General features: G+C 47.3%; 1 protein-coding gene across 2 annotated transcripts in view; it reads left to right on the top strand.

Moving 5' to 3' along the window:
- PRMT9 (protein arginine methyltransferase 9) overlaps positions 1-24,531 on the top strand; it is a 1,177,496-nt gene that overhangs the window by 671,506 nt on the left and 481,459 nt on the right. For both annotated transcript variants that reach the window (XM_069631249.1, XM_069631248.1), the window contains exon 8: positions 19,407-19,590. In XM_069631249.1, coding sequence (XP_069487350.1) covers positions 19,407-19,590 — 184 coding nt within the window. The remainder of the gene's footprint in view (positions 1-19,406; positions 19,591-24,531) is intronic.

The raw sequence follows: 24,531 nt of genomic DNA, 5'->3' as shown, positions 1-24,531 counted from the left end.
ACCGGAGGGTGGAGTCAGGGCAGCGCCTCCACGTGCCTCTAAATTTAGAGGGAAAGAAGATTTTTCTAATGAAAACGGTTCCGTCTCTCGTCCCTCGCGAGGGACTTCCATGCAGTATGGAGGAAAGGGGACTATGGACTAAGTACGTTAGTCACTACGGTGAGTAACTTATAATAACTTCCTCTCCCTCATCCCTCTGCCCACCCCACCCGACCCCAACTGTTGCCCTCCCTCTGTAACTCCAACCTCCCAAAACTGTTTCCCAGCTCCATCCGTGGATCTCAGGCTACCCCGCATCTAGCCCTTTTCTCGGTTTAACCGATACTCGGTACTCGGCAGGGGCTACCACCCTTAAAGTATCCCAACCAAACTACCACCGGGGGGGGGGGGTTGGTAGCGTATCTCCTGGTTTTACCTCCTGCCGTGCACTAACAGCATGTTGTAATGTAAGCCATATAATCTAGTTCAACAATCCCATGTTCCATCTTATCACTTTAGAAAGTCGTTTGTTGCCTCAGTACGGCACCTGCCAGACTCCGGCCCATATCTCTGTCGCACTCTCCTTCTGGTCCTCTGGCCCCGTCGGGCAATTCCTCGAATCCAGCCATGCAGTCACGTCCTCCGGCGATTTCAAAGAACAGAGCTTCATTCTTCAGGAGCACCTTCATCTTTGCCGGCTTTAGCAGCATATATCTATAGCCTGCCTCGCGTAGCCTCCTCTTCTCGGCCCCATAATTCAGGTGTTGCCTCTGTACCATTAGTGTATAGTCCGGGTACGCGGTGACTGTTGCTGATGCTCTGCTTATTGTTCCTCCCTTACGAAAGTGTTCCAGGACCTTCTCCCTGTCTTTATAGTTCAGGATCTTTGCGATGATAGGCCGCGGTGGGGCTCCCGGCAGCGGTTTCCTTGCCAGGGCCTTATGTGCTCTTTCCACTGCGAATCCTTAGCTTCGTGCTCCGCCTGTAATCTCCTACAACAACATGTTTTTGACATAATTCGTCAGGTCGGATCCCTCCTCTCCCTCCAGAAGCCCCACAATGCGCACGTTGTTTCTACGAGCTCGCCCTTCCGCTTCTTCAGCTCTATTTTCAAGGTTGCGCATCTGTTGTTGCAACATGTGGACATCTGACGCGTTAGACTTACATGAGCTTGTGTTGCCTTTCACTTCTTTTTCCAAGGTTCCTGTGCGCTCGGCCAGTCCTCGTACATCTTGCCGCAGTAAGTTCACATCTATACTCACAGCGTCAATTTTAGCTTCTAACGCGGTCTTCAGGTCCAAAATGGCTGTATCCATCCTACTTCCCATCGATACTTTCAGTTCCGCTATAGCGTCCAGTATCTGTTGGTTGTTAAGTGCCATCTTCTCACTTTGTCTAGTGCTCTGTCCTTTCCTGCCAGCTCCCTCTGTCACCTGCAGTGATTTGGTAAACTCCTCGATATTAGATTGCTTCCCCTTGACCTTGAGCAATTTGGTAGTTATTGCCACCTGCGAGCGGGCCACGCTCCCGGATATGCCTTCAAACTCGGCTCTCCCTGTCGTATAGTCCTTTCCTCTCTGTACTGGGGATGTCCTCCACAGCCTGTTTCCTCATAATTATGCTGGAGCACTCCTAGCTTCACTGGCCATGGAGGCACATACACCTTTGGGGTACATACAGTTTTGGTGTCTACTAGACCTGGTTGTGCTAGTTTGGCTGGTGTATGTATCACTGCAGCTTGAGTATCGGCGGCCGTGTTCGGTGTTGTATCGACCCTGTCTCCTGGGCCTCTCCAGGGAGGTTGAGGCTTCTGGTTGTCAAGATCCCGCCCTCACACCACTAGCAATGCTCCACTTCTTGTGCGCCTTTATAGCACTCTGGCCTTTCCTCCCTGCTGCTAGTGGCCATGCCGACACTCCTTCGCCTCGTTGGGCATATCACTTTGCGTCTCTTCAGGCTTGTCTGCTACTTCTTAGTCCTTTGGTGCGCATCTGTTCCATTACAGCTCAAGTGGTCGCTCCAATTTACCCTATGAGCGTCTGGATCATGCTGATGTGCGTTTCGCCTCTGCTCGCTCCTATGAAGCACTGTCCATATATGTTTTCTGCCTGGGCGCATCAGGCGCAATGCAACCCCTGTGAGCCCATCTGTTTTCCTCAGGCTTTACTGTAGCACACACGTGTGGTTACAATGTGTCCAGCTGCCTTAATGTGTGTGTTACGTATTTTGGTGGCCTTGCCTGGCTCCTTTGCGTATGAGAGTATGTGCAGCAGTGGCCTACGAGCTGCTTTATGTTGAAATCAAATCCGTTGAAATATTCCGGAACAAACTCCTGCTGTCACTGTTCACTCCGGGGGCAATGTACACACAGCTCGCATCCCTGTTTGTTACAGATCTGCTTCTAGTCAGCCTCCTTCTGATGGCTCTCAGGCACGCCTCACGCTCCGGGTGATCATTGCCCTTCCTACTGCAGCTCTCATCCGAGAGCCCTGACTTTCATCTTGCATCGTACCTTATATTGTCATAGTGACGTGGGCCCCTTCGTTTCGGTGTCCGGGGCTCCGTCTATGTCCCTCAGTGCAGCCGTGTATCTTATGTCGGGGCTGGCTCCCCGTGCATGCGGCTTCGCCCACTTGTTAGTTTCGGACACAATCGGCATACAGTCCTCCGTCAGCACACCCCCTGGGGGCCCTCTTCCGCGATACCTTCTCGTCCGCTCTCCTGCGTGCGCTGCTCACACCATTAGGGCACAAGCTCCTCGCGCATTTCGTCACCTCACAGTTTCGCCTCAGTTCCATGAAACTGTAGCTGTGGCAACATCCATTTCTCGGCACAGTTACAGAATATCTGCTGCAGTGTTGTAGCGGGCGGGCACTACTATTATCAGCTAATAGTGTGTGAGAACACCAGCAGCTTTCTCTGGATCCTCTGCACTCGCTGCAGCCACCCGGGCCGTTCTTTGTTCAGCGCCAGCCATCTTGTTTCGATTTCTTCACCACTGGTTACAAACTTGCCGGCAACACGCTTCAGATCATACGTTCACTTCAGAGTCCCAGCTTTTTCCTGGACGTGCCCCGCCATTTCACCTTCCTGTCATCCTCTTTCTGTACACGAACACCCATTGCTGGTATAGTTTCTACTCAGGATCTTCACGGATCGGCAGGTCTAGGAGACAAGTCTTACTTCATGGCCTCAGCCACGCCCCCCTGTGTTCAGTAGAGTAGTTTCCATGCTTCTGGCTGCTCTAAAGCCAGGCTGGTGGTCGTGGAGACAACCCAGGAATGGGGTAATGAAGATACGGTGGTAGTAAGCCGGACAGGGGGGGTCGGCAGAGGGCTTTTTGAGGAGAGGATGCACAAGGGGAAGTGTTTGAGGGGTAGTGGGAAGGAGCCAGTGGCAAAGGAGAGATTACAGAAATCGGTCAAGGCTGGTGCAAGGGAGGCCATGTTGTCCTTGTTCATTCTGGAAGAGCAGGTGAGCACATGTTTGGAGGAGACTTTCATAGAGAGGAGTTGTCTAAAGACCTCATCCGCTGCTATGCGTGAGAAAGAGGAGAGTAGGAGGGAAGTGGAGAGGGGAGCCAAGGGAGGCCTGAGAGCTGGGGAGGGAGGGAGTAGAGGACTGGGTGCCCTGAGTTTTGGTAAAGTAGGAGGCCAATGAAGTACAGAGGGTTAGGGATGGCAGGGGAGAAGTGGAGACTGCAGTAGGATTGGCGAGTTGCTTGCAGATTTTAGACAGTTTGCCTGTGTTGTGAGTGGCCCCAGAGATGCGGGCTTGGAAATGGGCCCTCTTGTTCGAGTGCATGGAGAGTCGGTATTGCCTTTGTAGCAGGTGGCAGGCCTGTCTGTCAGAGGATGTGCCTGATGCCCACCACTTCTGCTCAGCAACTCTGCCCTTGCATTTCAGAGAAGCTAGGTCAGAGTCATACCGGGTGTTGCGCATGCAGACAGGCTTCATGCAGATCCTCAGTGTGGGATTCTGTGACAGGATTGGCTGGGGGAATGAAAGTGGCGGCAAAAGCAGCAACTGACACTCGCTTCATCGGTCGAATGATGTAGAAGTACACTGGCAGTGCAGGCAGAGGCTTAGCCGGCATGGCCTAAGAGATCCAGGTGAGAGGACAGGAGAGTATGGTTAGACCAGGAGAGAGAGGTGTAGTGAGAGGGTTGGGGATGGGGATGTCTGCTGAGATGAGAGCATCCAAGGTATATCTGGCTGAGTGCGTCGGACCGGAGGGATGAATGGTGAGGGAAAGAAAGTCATAGGCTGCGAAAGAGTCCAATGGCCAAATCAGGCGAGTCAAAGTGAATATTGAAGTCTCTGTGGAAGAGAAGCTTGGAGGTGGAGGCAAGAAGAGAAGAGGTGAGGTCAGACCACTCCGAGAGGAAGTGGGAGACCGGACCAGGGGTCCTGTAGATGGTGGCGAGAGTAAATGAGTCAATGAGAGGGTTGGAGAGACACGAAGCCTGCAGATGAGGCATTCAAAGTAAGAGTAGGTCTGAGTCGGAATGATGGTAGCAGAGACCCACTCAGGGAAGAACAAATCCACTCCGCCTCCAGACCGGTTAAGCCTGGGCTTTGAGAGGATCTTGTAGCCCTCAGGGAGGAGGTTGTCAAAAGCAGTGACAGATCTGGCAGTGTACCACGTCTCAGTGAGAGCGAGAACGTCAAGGTCAAAATCTTTAAGAAGGAAACAGATATCAGAGGAGTGTTTAAAATCAGAGCGAGAGTTGAGGGTAGGTAGGTGAAGCTGGTTGCCATCTTTTGAAGGTCTTCTGAAGAGGGGTACAGGGATGTGGTACACCTGTCGGTGGTGGTGAAGGGGCAAGAGGGGTTGCAGACAAAGTAGTGGCAGGAGAAGGGAGGAAATTAATGAGAGACGGAAGACGCCTATCAAGGAGGAGGGGGTTGGACTGAGAGCCCTGGGTCATGACAGTGCCATTGTGATACACAGTAATGAAGCACCTAGAGGATGAGAAGCATGCCAAGAGTACTTCCCATCTGGTGCCACCATTAATGAGCAACAAAGAGAAAGGGGAGTGGACAGAGACCATGTGTGGAGACCATAGGGCTGTTGAGGGAATGACAAAGCGGCTGTCTGTGACAGTCTGCCTGGAAGAACCATTGACATAGGTGTCAGTGATGGGCAGGCCTGGATTCGCTACCAGGAGATCTTTTTTTAACCTTTTTTTAAATTTGGTTATGGTATGACCAAAATTAGATATTGGTATCGTCTCCCTTTCTGAGAAAGAAACAGGGTGCTGTGTAGAATCTGATGGGATTTCCCCCAGGAATCTGGTCTGGGACCTTCTCATGTGGCCAGGGAAAGGCAGACGCTCTCTGATCCCGAGCCTGGGGGTTTTGTACTGTGGGAGGATAACATGGGGTTAGGGGGTAGAATCGGAGCAGGAAGACTGGGACAAACCCCTTTTTTACTTTCCTTGTAACACCTCCCTTCTGATGGACTTTTGCCAACTTAAAGAAGTAGAAAATCTAAAAAAAACTTGAACTATGTTTCCCAGAATCCCTCAGGGACTGTGACTAAGAAGAGGGCTGAGGAGGCATGCAGACGGAAAGGACAGGCAAGTAGGCCTAACCGCCTTTGCCAGCCTTTGCCAGGGTTAGGCAATTAACACTAAGGGCCTGCACCTGAAGTCAATTGCCCCACCTGAAAGGCATAAAAGGCTGCAGCAGGAAGGAGCAGTAGGAAGGAGCTGGAGCAGGAAGGTTGGCAGTAGTAGCAAAATGAGAAGAGCACAAGGCTGTCATTTCACTAGGAAGTGTGACCACTTAAGGAACGCCGGAATGAGAGAACAGCAGATTTGACCTGCAGGCTCCAAGTTGGTCCTGTGCACACAAACCCTTTCTGGCTGTGGCTGCACTGGAAGAGACTGGGAGAAGTTAACAGTTTTCCCAGGTGTGCCTGATAGCTGTGACTCTAGAGCTGAGGTTGCGCAGATTCCCGAGGCCCATCTGCAGAAAGAAGCCGACGGAAGTAGGAGGGAAGGAGACTCTCTGTGGTTGAGGCTGGATCAGAGACACCCGTGCTGCAGAGGGGTGTGGGTCCCAAAAGTGCCTGAAGTAGTAGTAGCAGGAAGAAAGTCTGTAAGTGGAAGCTGCCCGCCACTGCAGTGTTTTGGAGCCGTTGAGTGAAGCTCCGTATTCCAATTCACTTAAAACTTCTTGCCGGTAATTGTAATCGGCACCAATTGAACTTGCATAGAAGTGGGAGCGAGTAAAAGTTATTTGTTGCCATGGGAAGTTAAGACAACAAAGAAAATGTATCAGACGCACTTTCCCTGCGTGGTTGCGTGTCTCCAATTAAGGAGAACGCTGCTTATAATCACTCAGAAGGTAGCAGCTGACTTTCCCAAAATGTTACAAGAGTACATCAAATAGATGTCGCGTATGAATTATGGTGATTCACGTTTAAGCAGCATTCTGAATGAATAAAAGCAATGCAAGACTTTACAGTTGAAATTATCTATTAAAGAGGGGTCGTGTGTACCTAATTCTGTTTCCTTTCTGAAACTCAAACCTTGTAACATCCAGAGCAAATACTTTTTTATTGTAGATGTTGCTGAAGTAGTGAAAAGAACAAGCATTAACCAAGCCAGTAGGCACATCCTTTCTAATGTGAAACAAGCCCTAATAAGAACAAACCACCTATGTTTTGAAGTTGTCAAAGTTGTTACCAGTCCAGTGTCCTCTGACAAGGTTATCAAAGACTACAGGGCCTAGAAACACTTGTTTACAGACGCATTATGAATGCCATATCATATCTAGAAGAGTGGCAATACAGTTTAGGGGTAACTGCTGGAATCAAGAGGCTGTGCATAAAGCTGGGGAAGGGAGTTTGGTGCTTGTTAACAGAACTAATCAACAATCTGTAGAGATAAGACTGTTGAAGCTGAGAGTAAGAACCAGTCTAGAAGCTAAGGCAGATTCTAGTGGTAGCTGTAGGACTGACAAGGCAGAGGCTGCCCCTTTCTTATTGCATAAGAAAGAAGAGTGATTTGCCTACCCATGGAGGACAAAGAGTCTTGTCTTTAAGTTACCTAATAATTATTCACAGTACCAAGTTGCAGCAGAGCTAATAAAATTGACCTTGTACCTTTCTGGGAAAGAGATTTACCCAGGACACATGGAAGTTATCCAAGTAATTGGTTATTTGGCAATCATTTATTTATGTTTATGATTTACTTTGAATGTTTTGTTGTTTAGTGTGAGGGCCAGTTTTGTGTATGCTAGGAGATTTTCCATCAGAACCTAGACTTGGTAGAAAACTCCTTGGTAGAGTAGGCTTAAGTAGGTTTTCTTAGCATTTTTCTTCATTAATAAAATGTCAAATACTGAGAAAACTACAAGCAGCTGTCTGCCTCACATTACTAACCCTCTCACAGTGCTCTTTAGAGTGATCTAGCTTCCCGTCTAGGTTTTTGTTGGTGTAAATTTCCCATATGGTTTCATACACCAAGTTTCCTACTAACTCGCCACTTTTAATCTGAACTGGGGTTGACGAAAAATTCAAGCGCGCAAATTACAGTTTGCCTCCACATTCAAGGAGGGGAAACATCTTTAGCTCCTTTTCTCTACAAGGCATAATATAGAATGGACAGCCGCTAGGGAATTGTATCTGTAACCCCAATGAGATTATGTTTTTTATCTCTTCCCAGTACCAGATAAGTGTGTGGGCTGAAGAGATGGTAGTTATTTCCTTCCGCCGATTTCCTCAGTGGAAGAATCCCCATTCTAGGGTTTAAAGGACTTGAGGGTGTCTGAGGGGCTCATTGTTTCTGCACCAATCCTGATCTTGTTGTCCTAACCCAACAAAATGGGGATGATTGGTCTCTGTTTATAAGGTTAACGAAGTATCAGTGGTAAAAGGAGATATTAGTCAATCCTTTTCTAGGTACTTCCGACATAGAGCTAGAAATCATGTGGTCCAGTATTTTAGTTTTGATGGTTACCCGTTTTATAACAGCTATGTTTGAGTGCATACGGAGGACTTCTTTGTATCAGGAGGGATTCATCCCTGTGAACTTCAGCACCTTTATGCATTATGCAGTGACTTATGAGCTATCTATATAGCCTGGATTCGATAAAGGCAGCTCTGCCGAAACACGTGTCATCCACAAAGGCTCTAACATCACAAAAATAAACAGGAATTGATTAATCATCACTACTTGCCATTCCATTATTTTTCGGCGCACTATCAAGGGATAGCTCAACACAACCATTATATATTTTTGGATATAGACTTTTATTAATAATAGTGAGGTTGGAAAAATGCCTCCCTGAAGCGAAGAAGAATTTCCCTCCCTCAAAATAAACTACGATTTTGTCTGGAAGTCTGATACTAAAAGTCTGTCATTGTTGTGTCCCCAAAACCAACTTCTGTCCCTAACACTAATACCCTAAAATAACTGTGTAAGTATGGTTTGTTCTCAAAGTAGTATGTATTCACTGTGTTTTAAAACAGAAAAGTTCCCATTTTCACTGGTAGTAAAAAGTGATGCAAAATAATGTTACAAAATGTAAGTTTCCAATTGCTAGGGTTGTGCTCCTTTCCCCTGGAGTTCCTCTTATCTTAAGTCACTATACAGTTCAAGAGGGACTGTTATCTTGACAGTTCTCGTGCCCTATAGGTTTTGCACATCCACTACCAAATGCAGGGCCCCATCTCCCCTTTTTCTCACAGGCTTTAACCATCTCATTTTAGTCTCTTATGTGAGTGCAGGTTTCTGACTCACAACTTCTTTGTCCAGACTGATTTACTCTCTTGTCAATTAAATGTGTTTTTGAATTGTCTTTGTTTCTCTCAGGTTTCCAAACTTTTTTTACATACTTTGGTGCAAGACCCAGGCTTGATGTTGCATGGTGTTCAATTGGGTCACTCTTTAATTAAGTGTACCACTGTTTCTCCCATTTGACTCAGAGTTCCAGACCCTCTCTTTCATCAGGGCGTAACTCCCTCGAGACTTTTGGTGCGGGTACCAAACTCGCACAGCTGCCTGGTATCCATTTGGTTCACTAGCCTGCCAAGTATGCAGTTGTCTTTTATTCAGTTCAGGATCCCAGACCGTCTCTTTAGCTAGGGTCCATGGACCTCTTGCTTTTGGGTGAGGATCCCAGACTTGCACGATTGTGATGTATCTGCTTGGTTCACTCTTCTGTCAAGGATACAGCTGTCTTTGATGTATTTCAGGGCCGCAGACCCACTATTTAGTTAGGGCTCCAGACCCTATGGCTTTTTCGGTGCAGGTCTTAGACCTGCACTGCTATGCTGTTCTGTTATTTTTCCGATCATTTCCCTCTGACTTTCAAAGGCTTCGGTGGCAAACCCTCTCGTTCTCTGTTTCTTGAGTTCACCCCATTGCTTCCTCGGCCCTCTGACAGCTCCCGGGCCAACCGCGTACCTGTCTGCCTTCTTCTTGGTGGTAGCGGTGTTTCCTGGGCAGCTGTGGTCTTTCTGGAGGCTCCAGTAGCATCTGGGCAATCTGGGCATCCAGCGGGGTCTGCAGTGTCTCTGCATACTGAAGCCTCCTTTCGGCTGCATGCTCCATCGCTTCGGCAGTTTGGTTCGTATCTGATTATGGCTCCCGCTTGTCCTCTTCAGGGGACAGATATCGGTCTCATGTCTCCTCAACATCTGAGCTTGAATTGACATGGATCTCCCGCATCGCCTTTTTGTATCCCATGTAGCCAATCACTAGCAGCTGGGGACTAGACTACTCGCTTGATTCTTCGCAAGTGATTCTTCGCCTATTGATCTTCTTCTTCGGCACAGTACCCGTCTTAAAGTTATAGGCACAATACTTTGTATCATCTGGGTTTTTATCGCTGTTATGTAACTTGGGGTGGCAACAATATATATTAGGTATTTTCTTTGGTACAGTATCAGCTTTCAAGCAACATGTGTGATACTCACCATTATCTGACTTTTCAATGTTATTATCTAAGTTAGGGTGACTAGCTTGATAACAGCATGATAAAGGAGTTTGACTGATTTGGTAAGAGTATACATTAGCTCCATCTAAGAAGGGAGTGGGAACTTAAAGCGGCTAGAGTTGTCCCTTTTTAAAAAAAAAGCCATCACTTGACGCTACCTCTATGGCTAATTTCCGTCCTATTTCTCTTCCCTTTCTTTCCAAACTACTTGAATCCTTGGTATCACCTCTTCTCTCTTCATTCCTTGAATCTTCTCACCTTCTGGACCCTGCACAAGCCGGTTTCAGACCTGGTCGAGGAACGGAGAGTGTACTGGTCGCCGTCCAGGACGATATGTCCAGGCTAGTAGACTCATGAGGGATTGGAGCCCCGATATTGTTAGATCTGTCAGCGGCCTTCGACACTGTCGACCACCCCATTCTGCTGTCTCGGCTGGTCCAGATATGGATTTCTGGCCAGGTACTAGCTCGGTTCACATCGTTCCTGGCGGATCGTACCCAGACCCTCTCCATGCCTATTTTTCTATCTGCTCCCTGTCCCACAGGGCTCCTCCTTCTCTCCAACCTTATTTAACATCTATATTTGGGCACTTGTGAGTCTCATCTGCTCCTACGGCGTCAGGTGTTACTCGTATGCTGACGACACTCAGGTCCTGATCCGATTAGATCTGGATCAGGCTGAGATGACGTCATGCCTGCGGGGATGCCTGGCGGCCGTGGGCGAATGGATGAACCACGACTGGGTCAAACTGAGCGGAGACAAGACATAAGTCCTGGTGGTTGGGTGTCCCCCAGATCCTGCATTTTGGATTTCTTCTTTCTGGCCTTCCTATCTTGGTACTCTTCCATCTCCCGTAAGTAAAGTAAAAAATTTGGGTGTAGTTCTATCGGCTTCCCTCTGAATGGCTAATCAGGTCACGACTGTATGCCAGGCGGGGTTCTTCCTTTGATTCCTGCTCCCCTCCGCCCCACTGTGGTGTCGGCGCAGATTTTTTCACAGCTAGATTATTGTAACTCCTTGTACTTATCCCAACCCAAGGGCCTTATCCAAAGATTACAACGCCTGCAAAATCTGGTGGCTCGGATGGCTACTGGCACTCCATGTGGAGCCCACATATCTCCAGTCTTGCGTTCACTACACTGGCTACCTGTTAGCCAGCATATAAGATTTAAGGCCTTATGCATAGTGCATAGAGCCATAGTGCATGACCTAGGCGCAGAATTTTTACAGGCTAAATTTGTGCGCTATCATCCTAATTGCCAACTTCGCTCAGTTTCTACTGACATGCTCATTGTACCCCCTTACCGCTGAATGAGGATTGGCGGTAGAGCTTTTTCTGTGGCAGCAGCCAGAATATGGAACGATCTACCAACTTCTATAAAGAAACTTTCGAATCATATAGCCTTCAGGAAGGCGATTAAGACACTTCTGCTTTAGCCGTTGGCTTTTCTTCTGGTTTTCATATGAATGGTCCCTCACTCTCCAGCGCCAAGATGCTTTCAGGCGACCGTTGCGCTTTAGAAATGTCAAAATCAATCAATCAAGAGGGAGGATTTCCCAAATGGGCTGGATATGGCAACTCCTGTCGGCTAACTTGGCTACAATATATATTAGCTCCTTCCAAGGAGGGGTCAGGAACATTTATCAGATGGGTTGGGCATGAAAAGGGGTTTGGCTAACTTGGCTGCAATATATATTGGCTCTCTCCAAGGAGGGGTCAGGAGGATTTATCAAAGGTGGTAAGGTAGATTGACGCTGCGTTCTCTGGTAATAATCGTCCTTATTCCTATACGTGGACTCCCTCTTAATGCGATTCTCCCCTGTTATACCACCCCCAGGGGTTTACTGTACTAGGGAGTTACCGTCCCAGCCTAGGCAAGGTGGTCCCACCTTGGAATGAAGGGACGACATCCCCAGGTTCGTCACAGTACTGAATATTCAGCAAAATCTTCAATTGCCCCATCATCCACAATCTACTGGGATGGTGGAGAGAAAACTTGGGTCCAAAAGAGTAAGATGGCCAACATTTCTGTAGAAAATGGTTTGAAGTGGCCAGGTGCGCTACCACTTGCCTTGTTGATTATATGGGGCACTGCGAGTAGGATTACATGTTTGAACTCATTTGAGATCCCCACAGATATACTTACCAGAAACGTTCCTGCTGCTGTGCAGTTTCTGGACAATGCAATTTTGCATTATCATGATATGATATGATATGATAGTTTATTTTTTTATTTATTTATTTATATAGCGCCTATACACAATCATCATAAAGGTTGTAAGACATTTTTATTTTCGGGACCACCAGGCTGTGTATGTACTGCTTATCACCCAGATGGCAGGTTCTGTGTGAAGTCGTTTTGGTCACCAACACTGCAGTATGCTGTACAAATGTTTCGAAGGGATTGTGTCCTCCGACGTATTCCTTATCTTAGATAGATATCCTTCAGCTTTGCTGGCCTCGGAAAATTTTTTCGCCAGAGGGCGCTGCGCGTCGATGATCGCCGAGTCGATGACCCTCGACGGCCTCCGTGCCGACGTCGACGTCATCCTGCCTATAAAGGCCGCGCGCAGCGTCCGTTGCTCAGTTCCGTTTTTCCGCGCTTCGTTGTGCCTCGGAACACCGTTGCTCAGTTCTCGTCAAGATAACGTATATAATAACTACTATTTACCTCGATATCGATGGCATCCTCCTCCGACCCGACGACCCCTCGGTCCGGTTTCAAAAAGTGCCGAGACTGCGGGAAGAAAATGTCGTTGACGGACCCTCACAGGGTCTGTTTGTGGTGTCTGGGAATCACGCACCAGAGTTCGGAGTGTGAGGAATGCCTTTCCATGACGGCGAAAGCCTTGAAGGAGCGTAGGGGGAAGCTCGAGAGAGGTAGGTCAACTTTAACTTCCTCGAAAGCTTCTTCGGTAGAGTCGAGACGTTCGTCTCCTCACCATAAAAAACACTCTCGATCTAGATCACGAAGTGGCTCCCACCACTCGTCGACATCGAGACACTCGAAGAAGAGACGTAGGAGATCCCCTTCGTCATCTTCGTCGAGTTCTCCTGAGAGAGTTCATTGCCCCACAAAACGCAGCTCGCAAGCTGAGTGGGAGGAATTCAGGAAAAAGATGCTAAGCGTCTTCGAGAAAGCGGCCTCGTCCCCCTCGAAGACAGCTGAGGGTGATACCCCGGGTAAAAAACCCAAAAAATCTAAACGCCGCGAGTCGCAGTACCCGGCGGAAAAGTCAACCCGAAAGCGCCTCGAGCCATCGGGAGATAAAGCATCATCGACGCCATCGTCGAAAACTCCTTCGAAACAGAGGTCGGCGCCATCGACGCCGTTGTCGAAGGATTCATCGGCGCATCAGTCGATCGAGTCGACGCCGACGTCGACGCCGATATCGACGCCGGTGAAGGAAAGAACCACGGCTACTCCACAGCCAACGGTTAGACAAAAGACCTCCGACTCGACGCCGAGAACGTCGACGTCGTTCTCGAGCAAGACTCCGATCCTTTCGAGTTCTTCGAGGCCTAGTACACATTTCTCGACGCTTTTCACGGCGCCTTCGAGTACTTTCACGTCGGTGTCGACGACATCGACGTTTTCAAGGCCTGTGATGATGGCTCCTTCTGCATTGGAAATGGGGTTTATACCATTCCAAAAACCAATGTATCCCCCTTTAACCTCGATTTTTGAGGAAAGGGAGGATTCAGACCAAGATATTGATTTACAGAGGACCACATCACCAGAGCCAGAGACTTTCGCCTCTGAGGAAGGAAGATTAAAAAATCTTCAGGATGCACTTCAGGAAGCTAGTGGCTTGGACACTTCTCCTGAAGCAGAATTTATCAAACCAGACCCAGGAGAACATGCGGAGACTCCATATAGAGCTCTGATGTCTAGAATCATAGAATTTATGGGTTGGTCTGCACCTTCTCCTGCCTTTCAGCAGGATGATCTCACTGACATACTGGACAAGGGCCCACAGGAGGATCCTGTGGTTCCATTTCACTCTGCTCTACAGAGAAGGATTTTGACAAACTGGGAAACGCCAGAAATTATCCCGGCAGTAAATAAAAAACTGTCAACAAAATACAGGGTGGCTAGTTCTGACCCTGAATATTTGTCAAAACACCCTACTCCTGAGAGCTTGGTTGTACAGGCTGCAACCTCATCAGGCAGCACATCTGCATACCCCACTGCTCCGCAGGATAGGGATGACAAAAAATATGATGCCATGGCTAAGAAGGTTTTTTCTGCCTGTAGCATGGCGTTAAAGTCTATTAACGCGACCTGTACGCTCGCTAGGTTCAGCCACACCCTTTGGGAGTGCGCTTCATCAGCGGCTGACTGCCTCCAAGAAGGAGAGGAAAGGGACGCATTTTTAAACATCATCAGGGATGGTAAAGATGCGATGTGCGAGACCCTACAAACTGGCCTAGATTCTGCTGACAGTATCAGCAGGGCCATGGCGGCAAGTACCACAATCCGCAGGCATGCGTGGTTGAGGAAGTCTGGTTTTGCCTCTGACGTGCAGACCAGGCTTTTGAATATGCCCTTTGACGGTTCTACCCTCTTTGGAAAGAAGGCGGATGACAGTTTGGAGAAACTGCAAACGTCCAAGGCAGCAGCCAAGTCATTGGGAGCTGCTATCCGTCAGAATACCTTTCGTCCTTCGGGATCATCGTGGAGAGGACGGTCCTTTCGTTACTATTCCTCATATGGAAGGGGCAGGGGACGACCGGCTCAAAGAGGCCAAGGAAGATTTACCCGTGGTGGACGGGGTAGGGGAAAGAAAGCCGCACCCGCAGGAGCAGGAGCCACTTTACCTTCGGCAACTGCATCAGCCGCTTCAAAACCACTCTGAGGTCTCCCCTCACAGAACACCAGTAGGGGGCAGGTTAACTCACCATCTGACGGAATGGCAGGCTATTACGTCAGATGCTTGGGCTCTGGAGACAGTGGCCCAAGGTTACTGCCTGCCCTTCCTACATATCCCTCAGAGTCATCCACCGGGGAACAACCCTTTGAAGCTTCCAGATCCGCTCCTCTTGCAGGAGGTTTTAGACCTGCTAGAGAAAGGTGCCATAGAACTGGTACCTGTAGCGGAAAGGAACAAGGGTTGGTACTCCCCCTACTTCATAATACCGAAGAAGGACGGAGGACTGAGACCCATCTTAGACTTACGGGAATTGAACAAATTCCTCCGAAAGGACAAGTTCAAGATGGTGACTCTCTCTCAGATCCTTCAGGCCCTCCAGCTTCAGGACTGGTTGGTATCTCTAGACCTCCAGGACGCTTATTTCCATGTGCCGATCCATCCCAGGCACAGGAGATACCTGAGGTTCGCAATTGGCAGCTCTCATTATCAATTTCGAGTTCTGCCATTTGGGCTAACCTCCGCCCCGAGGGTCTTTACCAAGCTAATGTCGGTTGTGGCTGCAAGTCTAAGGAGGGAAGGGATTCATGTCTACCCTTACCTAGACGATTGGTTGATCAGAGCTGTATCTTCGGAACAGGCTCAGAGACAACTAGATTATGTTTGCCACTTCCTTCACAAGCTGGGCTTCTCCCTCAATTTAAAGAAGTCACAGATGATACCATCACAGAGACTCCAATTCATTGGAGCAGTCCTGGACACTTCCCTGGGAAAAGCCTTGCCACCAGAGGTGAGGGCTCGAGATATTCTGCAGATGGTCATCAGATTTCAGAATGCCCAATATCTCCCAGCCTACGACTTTCTGAGGTTGCTAGGCCTCATGGCATCCTGCATATTCCTCGTGCCGGAGGCTCGCCTGAGAATGAGATCCCTCCAGTGGGCACTGAGAACTCAGTGGTCACAGTTCTCAGGAAGGATGACAGATCTCCTTCGGATCCCGGTCAAAGTAGCCCGAGACCTTCAGTGGTGGGCCTGTCGGGAGAACATCCTGAAAGGAGAAATGTTTTGGCAACCATGGCCGGAGATAACAGTAGTCACGGATGCCTCACTCACGGGGTGGGGAGCTCACGCCAACGACTTGACCATCAGCGGTCGTTGGTCTCCATCGGAGTCCAGACTACATATCAACCTGTTGGAGCTGAGAGCCATCAGACTAGCGCTGAAGGCTTTTCTGCCGTCTGTACGGGGAAGAAACGTCCTAATAATGACGGACAATACAGTGGCCATGCACTACCTCAACAAAAGAGGAGGCGTAGGCTCACTACCACTGTGCAGAGAGGCGATGCAGCTCTGGTTTTGGGCAATTCAGGAAGGAATCTCTCTATCGGCAATTCACCTAGCCGGAGAGAAGAACTTGACAGCGGACGCTCTGAGCAGGCAGAGCACAGTCTCTCACGAGTGGGAGATAGCTCAGGAAGTCCTTCAAGAGATCTTCGCCCTTTGGGGAACCCCTCAAGTGGATCTGTTCGCCACCAGTATCAACAGGAAGTGCGACAGATTTTGCTCAAGGGAATTTCCCCCGAGAGGAGCTCTAGGAGATGCGTTCGTAGTGGACTGGGAGTTCCCACTTCTGTACGCGTTCCCTCCGGTCCCTGTCATTCCTCAAATGATCAGGAGGTTGAGAAGGTTTCGGAAGACCATGATCCTAATTGCCCCGGATTGGGCCAGGAGAACGTGGTACCCGGACCTTCTAGACATGTCCATCTGCCCTCCAATTCGACTGCCATACAGAGAGGATCTTCTCTCGCAGAAGGAAGGTCAGGTTCTCCATCCAGCCATCAAGACCCTCAACCTTCACGCTTGGTGTCTGAAAGGTTGAGGTACAAGGATTGGGACCTTCCGGATGATGTTATGGAGGTGTTGCTTTCGGCCAGAAGGCCGGCAACTAAAACTCTATACCGCTGCCGTTGGAACAAATTTTGCAGCTGGTGCAGAGAAAAGAATATTGAACCCTTTTCTTGTGGTACACCTATGGTGTTGTCATTCTTACTTTACCTGGCTAATTCAGGCCTACAGGTTGGCACAATTAAGGGCTATCTCGCAGCGCTATCAATCTTTAAGCGCACTGCAGAGGAGCCTTCATACTTCAAAATTCCATTGGTAATACAATACCTAAAAGGATTAACTAATGTTTATCCCCCGAAACCTTTTCAAGTTCCCTTATGGGATTTAAACCTAATTTTAAACTTCCTAAAGGGTGCCCCTTTTGAACCACTACACTCTTGTTCATTGAAGCTTCTCACCCTCAAAACTGTTTTGCTAATAGCATTGACATCTGCTAGAAGGGTTAGCGAGTTGCAAGCCTTATCGTGTAAACCTCCACATACAATCTTTTACAAGGACAAAGTTGTTCTTCAGGTGAAGCCTAACTTCCTCCCGAAGGTAGTCTCGGAGTTTCACATCACTCAGAAGATTATATTACCTTCTTTCTACCCTCCTCCTCATCCGGGGAAGGAGGAAGAGAGACTGCACAGGCTGGACCCTAAGCGAGCCTTGAGCTTCTATATCAGCAGATTGGCTAAGATCAGACAAGCAGACCAACTCTTTGTAGGTTATGCAGGACATAAGTTGGGCCTTCCAATAACAAAACAAACCATCTCCAGATGGATTATTTTAGCCATTCTGGAGTGCTACAAATTGGCAGGAAAGGAGCCTCCTCAAAATCTAAGGGCTCATTCTACCAGGGGTATCGCAACATCCTCAGCCCTTCAAAGAGGGGTGCCAATTCGAGATATATGTGCGGCTGCCACATGGTCGTCCGCACATACATTTACCAAATTCTATAGCCTGGATTCCTCCTCTAGTCAAGAAACTAGATTCGGCAAGGCTGTGTTACACTCTGTCCATTCTGGAAGGGTAACATAACTTTTATTACTCCCGCCTCCAGTCACAATACCACTGCTATGGGAGTCTATCTAAGATAAGGAATACGTCGGAGGACACAATCCCTTCGAAGAACTAGTTACTCTTACCTTGTAACGTTCTTTCGATGGGATGTTCCTCCGACGTATTCCTTATCGACCCTCCCATCCATCCCCGCAGTATGACTTCCTGTGGGTTTGCAGCCTATGCTCCTTCAAGGTGATTAGTCTAATCCAAAAACATTACTGGGGACTACAAAACGGAACTGAGCAACGGACGCTGCGCGCGGCCTTTATAGGCAGGATGACGTCGACGTCGGCACGGAGGCCGTCGAGGGTCATCGACTCGGCGATCATCGACGCGCAGCGCCCTCTGGCGAAAAAATTTTCCGAGGCCAGCAAAGCTGAAGGATATCTATCTAAGATAAGGAATACGTCGGAGGAACATCCCATCGAAAGAACGTTACAAGGTAAGAGTAACTAGTTCTTCTGCCTGGACCCCTGACAAGCAATGCCACTCTATTTCCATTTCTGGACAGCTGTATCGAAATTAACCTGACGCTGCTGTTGGTATTTTGGTTGCTTTCTGCTTTTATTAACTGGTTTTCCACACTCTGCTTGTTGAAGTTGGAAGTAAAATATTTTTTAGACAGCAAAAAATAATTCCCATTCAGAGTGGGTGTATTTATTTAGTACACCATTGAGTGAGGTGGCTCATGCTCCAATCTGGCGATAATCTTGCATTTTGGCCTGTGGCTACTAAGCTCCTAGGGTGGGAGGTTGTCGGCATGGATGATATTTAAAAAGCATATAATCCGTCAAGTGATTCAGCTGTTTAAGAGGTTCTATTTTTTTAAACCTGATGAAGGATTATTATTATTATTATTGTTGGTAGTGAGTTAGCTTTGAACAAGTATAAGGCTCTCTTCCATGTTATGCCATATAATGCAGTTTGCCAGCACTGAATGCTATGAGAGAGTACTGAACCTATTAAATCGCATAGGCGGGTTTTCCCTTACTTGTTTGGTGCACGTGTTCGAAACATTTGCTTGGTGCAGGTAATGGTTTTGTGTTGTGCACATTTTCTGCCCACGTGATTTTCACTCTTGTTCTGATTCCATGTAGTGAGGTGAAGACTTGGTGATGGGAGCTGTAGTTGAGAAGTACATTCTTTTGCACTGTCATTTGCAGTTGTGTGGCTTATTGGGTTCCTGATCGAGGAGGCCTTTGTTGTGGTTCATGGTCTATTTGGATGCCCTGCAGTTTTGTCTCACAGGTGGAGTTGCGTGTTTGCACATAGAGGAAAGGCTAAAGAAAGGAAGTAAACATCACGGAAAAAAAGATGGTGATTGCACTGTGAGGCTGTGTTGATAAAGGGTTCTTATTTTCCATTTGATTTCTAGAAAATCTTGTTTTGGTTCAAACATCGAATGTATTCATACTGCTGAATTTATTTATAAAAAAAAAAGATGTATAGTTTCCTATATGACTTTGATAGAATCGGTCCTCCTTGATACCCCTCGGAATTAATCATTTGCATTAATAAGATTCCGCATTGCACAAGCAAAAGTATTTGTTTATTCGAAAGCTGCTTTAAAATGTGCCTCCTTTTTTATCGGATTATTTGGATATATGCAAAAAAATAAAAACCTAGTCTTGAAACCATTATTGTATTTTGCGTAGGAACTGGAAAGCCTTGCTACTAGGAAGCCAAGTGCCATTACTGTGCCAGTTGTTAGGGATGGAGAGCTAGATGCGATTATGGCCTGGTTTGTGCTACAGCTTGATGAAGAACACAACCTTTCCACAAGTCCTGGTGAGGAAACTTGTTGGGAGCAAGCAATCTATCCAATGAAAGGCCTCTCAGGTAATAAAACGAATGGGCATTTTTTCTGGAATACATGGGAGTTGAAATGCATACTTTAAAACAAAGTTGTGCTGACCAGAAATCTGCAGATTTACATTTTAAGTTTCTTTTATACCTATGTCCTTGTCAAAAAGGCATCTTTGCATTTTCGCTGTGCTTATTGTTGTCAGATAGCTAACAGTTCATGTCAGAAGCCTTCAATGTATACTCTTGAATCGCTTAAGCAGTTGACATTGCTTGTATTGGACACATTTCTCTGATTAACATAACAAAACTTGTATTTGGATTTCAGTGCCTGCCATCTTTAGAACATGCAAAACTGTCATGTTAACATTCTGAGTGTCCCTACTCTGGAGGCTCCCGATGTTGAGATAAAAATGATAGCCTGGTGATCCCTAGGAAGGGTTAAACTATAAACCCATGCTTTTCATCACTCTTAGGGTTACTCAAACTTGATGTGTCTTACAATTGGGGATTGTGAAGTTAAGCAGCGCTGCCCGGAATTGGCGCATGGGCTCTACATGAAGAAATTAATAAGAGTTCAGAGGCACTTGAACAAGTGCGTACATAACTCGCAGGGCAGTCGTGAACAGAATGGCTAGAGCATCAACAGCATGGGGTTCCTAATTTAAAACATGCCAACAAGTCATTGAAGGCCCCTGCTTAACACAGCGTGAGGTTTAATAAAAAACAAAGCAATGCAGATGACTGCTGCTATCAAAGGCTAAAGACCAATTAAGAAGGAGAAAAGAGATTCCGAGTTGGATATTCACTTTGGACTTCTGGTAAGATCCACTACGGTTTCACCTAAGCAGGATGCATGCATTTGATTGAGATTTATGTGAAAAACTGCATAGCTACTGACCTGGAGGAGTCTGGATAGAGTGGTACAGTAATATTAACTTGACTGAGCATGGAGTCTGTGCTAGGAAGGTTATGTGGTTGTGGATACTTTAAGATTATGTATGGCTGAGGTGTAAGGAAGGCATGGTAGCAAACAGTAAGACAGACACAAGTGATCACAGTTCAAGGGTGTTTATTGAAATAAAAGGGCCTATCCTAATAAACCTATTGCCAATCCTTCCTTCTAAATACAAATAGTGCAGGAAACAATGTTCTGCAAAAGAAAAGTGTTCAAGAAATGATATCTCAGGATATTCAAGCCACTGGATTCCCGTCCCCAAGTTTTCAGCACGAGACAAGGCGGCACACTCGAGTTTAGCACAGTCTCTGGATTCTCTAGCACAAGGATGCAGTACAAAACCTCAACATCAGGGCCTTCTGTGCCAAAGTCTCTTTGCCATTCAAAATCTCTTATTCCAGAGGGCCTGATGCAACACGACTAACATTAAAATTCCTTTCTTCTTTGGGAATCTCAAATATTCAACTTCTCAGGTGATTTTCAGTTCACCCCTAGTCTCCCTCTGCCGGGCTCAGACCCACTTTAACACAAAACCTTCACTCAGTCTCCCTCCACCAGCCTCGGACCAAATTTATCTATTTTTCCAAACTCTCCTTATTCATCAAAATCGAAGACTATCGCCCTGTCGCAGGTCCACTTTGATTCACAATTATTCGTTCTCTTCTTGATATAACCTTTTTCTCGCTTGTACTTTTGCCACTTCTAGGCTGGATTCCTTACAGAGATCTTCGATTGAGCACCCACGCGGTGTCAGACCGCTCCGTCAAAGGTATTGCATCTTGCTTTGAAAGTTCAATCACTCATCAGCAGTTCCACTTTACTTGAGACTGCTGCTTGCAACCTTGGCTTCAACACAGACCGCGCTTGTATCAGTCTCCCCAATTCACCATCTGTGTTGATTTCATTGACGCTGCTTTGATCTTGGAGCCAAGGACGGTAATACAGCAGCTGGTGCTTCTCCCCGCCTTGATTACTGACGCTGGAGGGCTTGGTATCTCCGACACACAGTGAAGGATTCTTCAGCCTGGTTTAATGGCCATACGCTTTCAATTCATGAGGTTTCAGGAAAGTAACAGTTCCTTGTCAAAAAGGTGAAGAGAATTTCCCTCCTTGCAATCACCTTCCCTTTTGCCATCTTTCTTCTCCCAGTCAGCTGCCATCTCAAAATTGCAGTTTCCTCGTGTACTTTGCCTCGCTCAGAGTGTGCTCACGTGCTCCGCCTTTTATCAGTTTCGGGAAGTTTAATGGAAGTTAGGTGTGAGCAATTATCAGTAATTACCTGACCTTGCCTGCCCAATGCATTGGGACATGTCGGGTGTACGGCTCGGGTGTTAGTCTGTTTTCTCCCATAGCGGGCTGTGTGTGTGAAAGTGTTTGTGTTGTAAAGGGGGGGGGGGTAATGTTCCTAAGTATCCAGCTTGGTAGGATGGGGTCAAGATGTCACAGGTAAGGGGATACCTTGTCTCACCATCCGGCATCCCACTCCCCGAAGACCCCTTATCCAGGTGAGCCTCCTGCACTGGTCCACCCCCAGGAACTGGATCCAAAAGCGATGTCTGTGTCCTGGCCACCTGGATGAGAGCTCCCCAAGGACTAGTGGGTGAGACACCTTCTGGTTTCTCAGAGGGTAGTGTGTTCATTAGTCTTCATCTCCGTCCACCTACCCCTTTGGCCACGACTGTGTTTGGGGAAGCATGTGCTAAGAGACATGTTCTTGATTTTGAGCTTTAAAATTACCAGTTCAAATGAACAATAAAGACCAAAATCAGCTGAGGATAATTTTGGACACCTAATTTAAACCTGGTTTTTAACATCAGGAGAAATCCAAAAATACATCAGCGATATAAGCAAAAAGTATTTAAATGGAGAACCGCAGTTGGAACCCACTTACACCAACAACGCAGAGTGGCATCTATTTGGGGGTACTCATGAGTTTCTATATAAACCATATAAGTAGGGAAAAAAGACTGAAAGGAAATGTTTTAGTTGGCTAGTCTTGTACGATGGCTACTTGTATGCATTTGTGTTCTACTTTCAACATTTAAAGTTACAGCTAGATGTATTGCTAACATTTTTCTGGATTTGAAAGTTTTTCTATGTCTAAATAGAAACAGTGGCTAACAATCTGTATTTAGTGCGTTCTCCGCAAAGCCTCAAAAGGCTATTGACAGATATCCCTATTAACATGCTGAAATGCACACCAGTAATCTGCTTACTTGTTTGAGATTGGCGGGGGAGAATGGCCCAGTACAAACGAAATTAGTCCAGACAACTTTTTGTAAGCCTGTTTTTTGCAATCTTCTCCATTTTTAAAAGGACTGACACTTCTTTCCCTCTTCCTTCCATTGTCTTCCATCATTCGTCTTTATACATTTACTTGGGCATACTGAAGTGTTGTCTTCTTCCTATTTCCCAAAGAGGTTGTATGGAAACAGTAAAAATGAAACTCTCAAACCAGTTCTCACTTGGAGTGATCCTGACTTCGGTTTTGTACTGATATGTCATGTGCAAAATGAGTCTTTCTTTCTCACCCACCTGAATGTGGTTGGTTATCCATGTGTACATAAACGTGGAGGAGGCCAAAATGAATGAGATGGATGGAATTCAGAAAAATACAAACAGTATGGGCCTCATTACGAGTCCGGTGGTAGCCGTGCCGGAAAAACCGGCAAGCTGCCGCCAGACCCGTAATACCATTCTGCCTCCATGATTGCCAGAATCACCGGGGCATTACAACCCGGAGGCGGAATTCCGTAAATCCCTATTCCTACGGGACTCCATGGGGTTGGGGACCATGGAAACACTGGTTCCGTCTATGACAGAGCCGGTGTTTCCATGTCCGTCTGCAGGCAGGTGTTGTTACTCCCGGCAGGTCAGTCCTGGCAGGAATGACACCTCCCGCCTGCAGGACTCGGAATCAGCCGGTCCGGAAACAACGGTGGCAGCGGATTTACCGCCACTGTTGTTTACGGACCGGCTGACTTTTTAATGAGGCCCTATGACTCTATTTTATGATGCAAGGATGATGTTCGTTTCTCGATTCAGGATTAGCTTTTCTTTTTATGGCAGACATTTTCGGGTGAGGATATCTTTCTTTTTGGCATTTGATAATACTTGTTTAGAGGGAGTGCAGAAATCATATTGGACAGACTGCAACAATCAGCATTGTTTGAGAGCTTGGAGTGACCTGGTTGAAGGCTACTCAGTCGCCATCTTTGGATTGTTCTGGTTATAACCGGTCCCTACACTGGATCTTTGAAGTGCATAAGGGGATGGTGGACTAACGCCCCTTTTCCGAGGTAGACAAGTCAGGAAGTTATTAGCGTTGGTGGCTTGAACCGGAACTGAACCGTTATGTGATAATCGATGCCAACAAAAGACTACTGCTGAATGTAAAAAAGTCTATTGTTTTCAGGGGGTGGGGCAGGGAAGGTTTGGGTGGATGTTGCGCTAAGACACAGGAGTTCAAGCATAGAAAGGGTTTAAAAGCAAAACTGAGTTGGAGTATTGGGTTGGGTTGGGTAGTGTAGGGTAGGATGTTATGCTGTCCGAAAAAATTCCAATTCTTTGTGGAAAATAAAGGTTTGCTTGCCCATCCTTCATCAAATTATTGGCTGATGACTTTGTTCGTTGACGGTCACCAGCCCTTCTCTCTAGGGGCAGACCTTTTCACGTGAGGCAAGCAGTGGGGTCTTTGGGAGCAATGGAAGTGCCGCCATTTTACTGCACGTCAAGCTCCTGCTCGAACATGCAGTAGCGGTCAAGCGGATTTCGATCATGGCCGCTGCCACATCGGATAAATGCTATTCGATTCCTCTGGCTCGGTGCGTTGCAATCCATTTGGTTTCCTAACTGGTGTCATGCTAGTTTAGGTTCCTTGTGCTCTTAGATCTTCCTGTGCTTCCTTTGCCCCCCCAAACCCCTGCGAAGAGCTCTCTCCTTCTGGCTCTCTGCCTGTGCCTTCCGGCACTCAGACAGCGTTCTGGGGTTCTCCCAGACTCACCTGCTTTCTGTTCTCA

Source organism: Ambystoma mexicanum, chromosome 6q, assembly GCF_040938575.1.
Source record: "Ambystoma mexicanum isolate Mex_15411 chromosome 6q, UKY_AmexF1_1, whole genome shotgun sequence".
NCBI classification, from domain to species: Eukaryota; Metazoa; Chordata; class Amphibia; order Caudata; family Ambystomatidae; genus Ambystoma; species Ambystoma mexicanum.
This window is presented reverse-complemented; position numbering and strand designations above follow the sequence as displayed.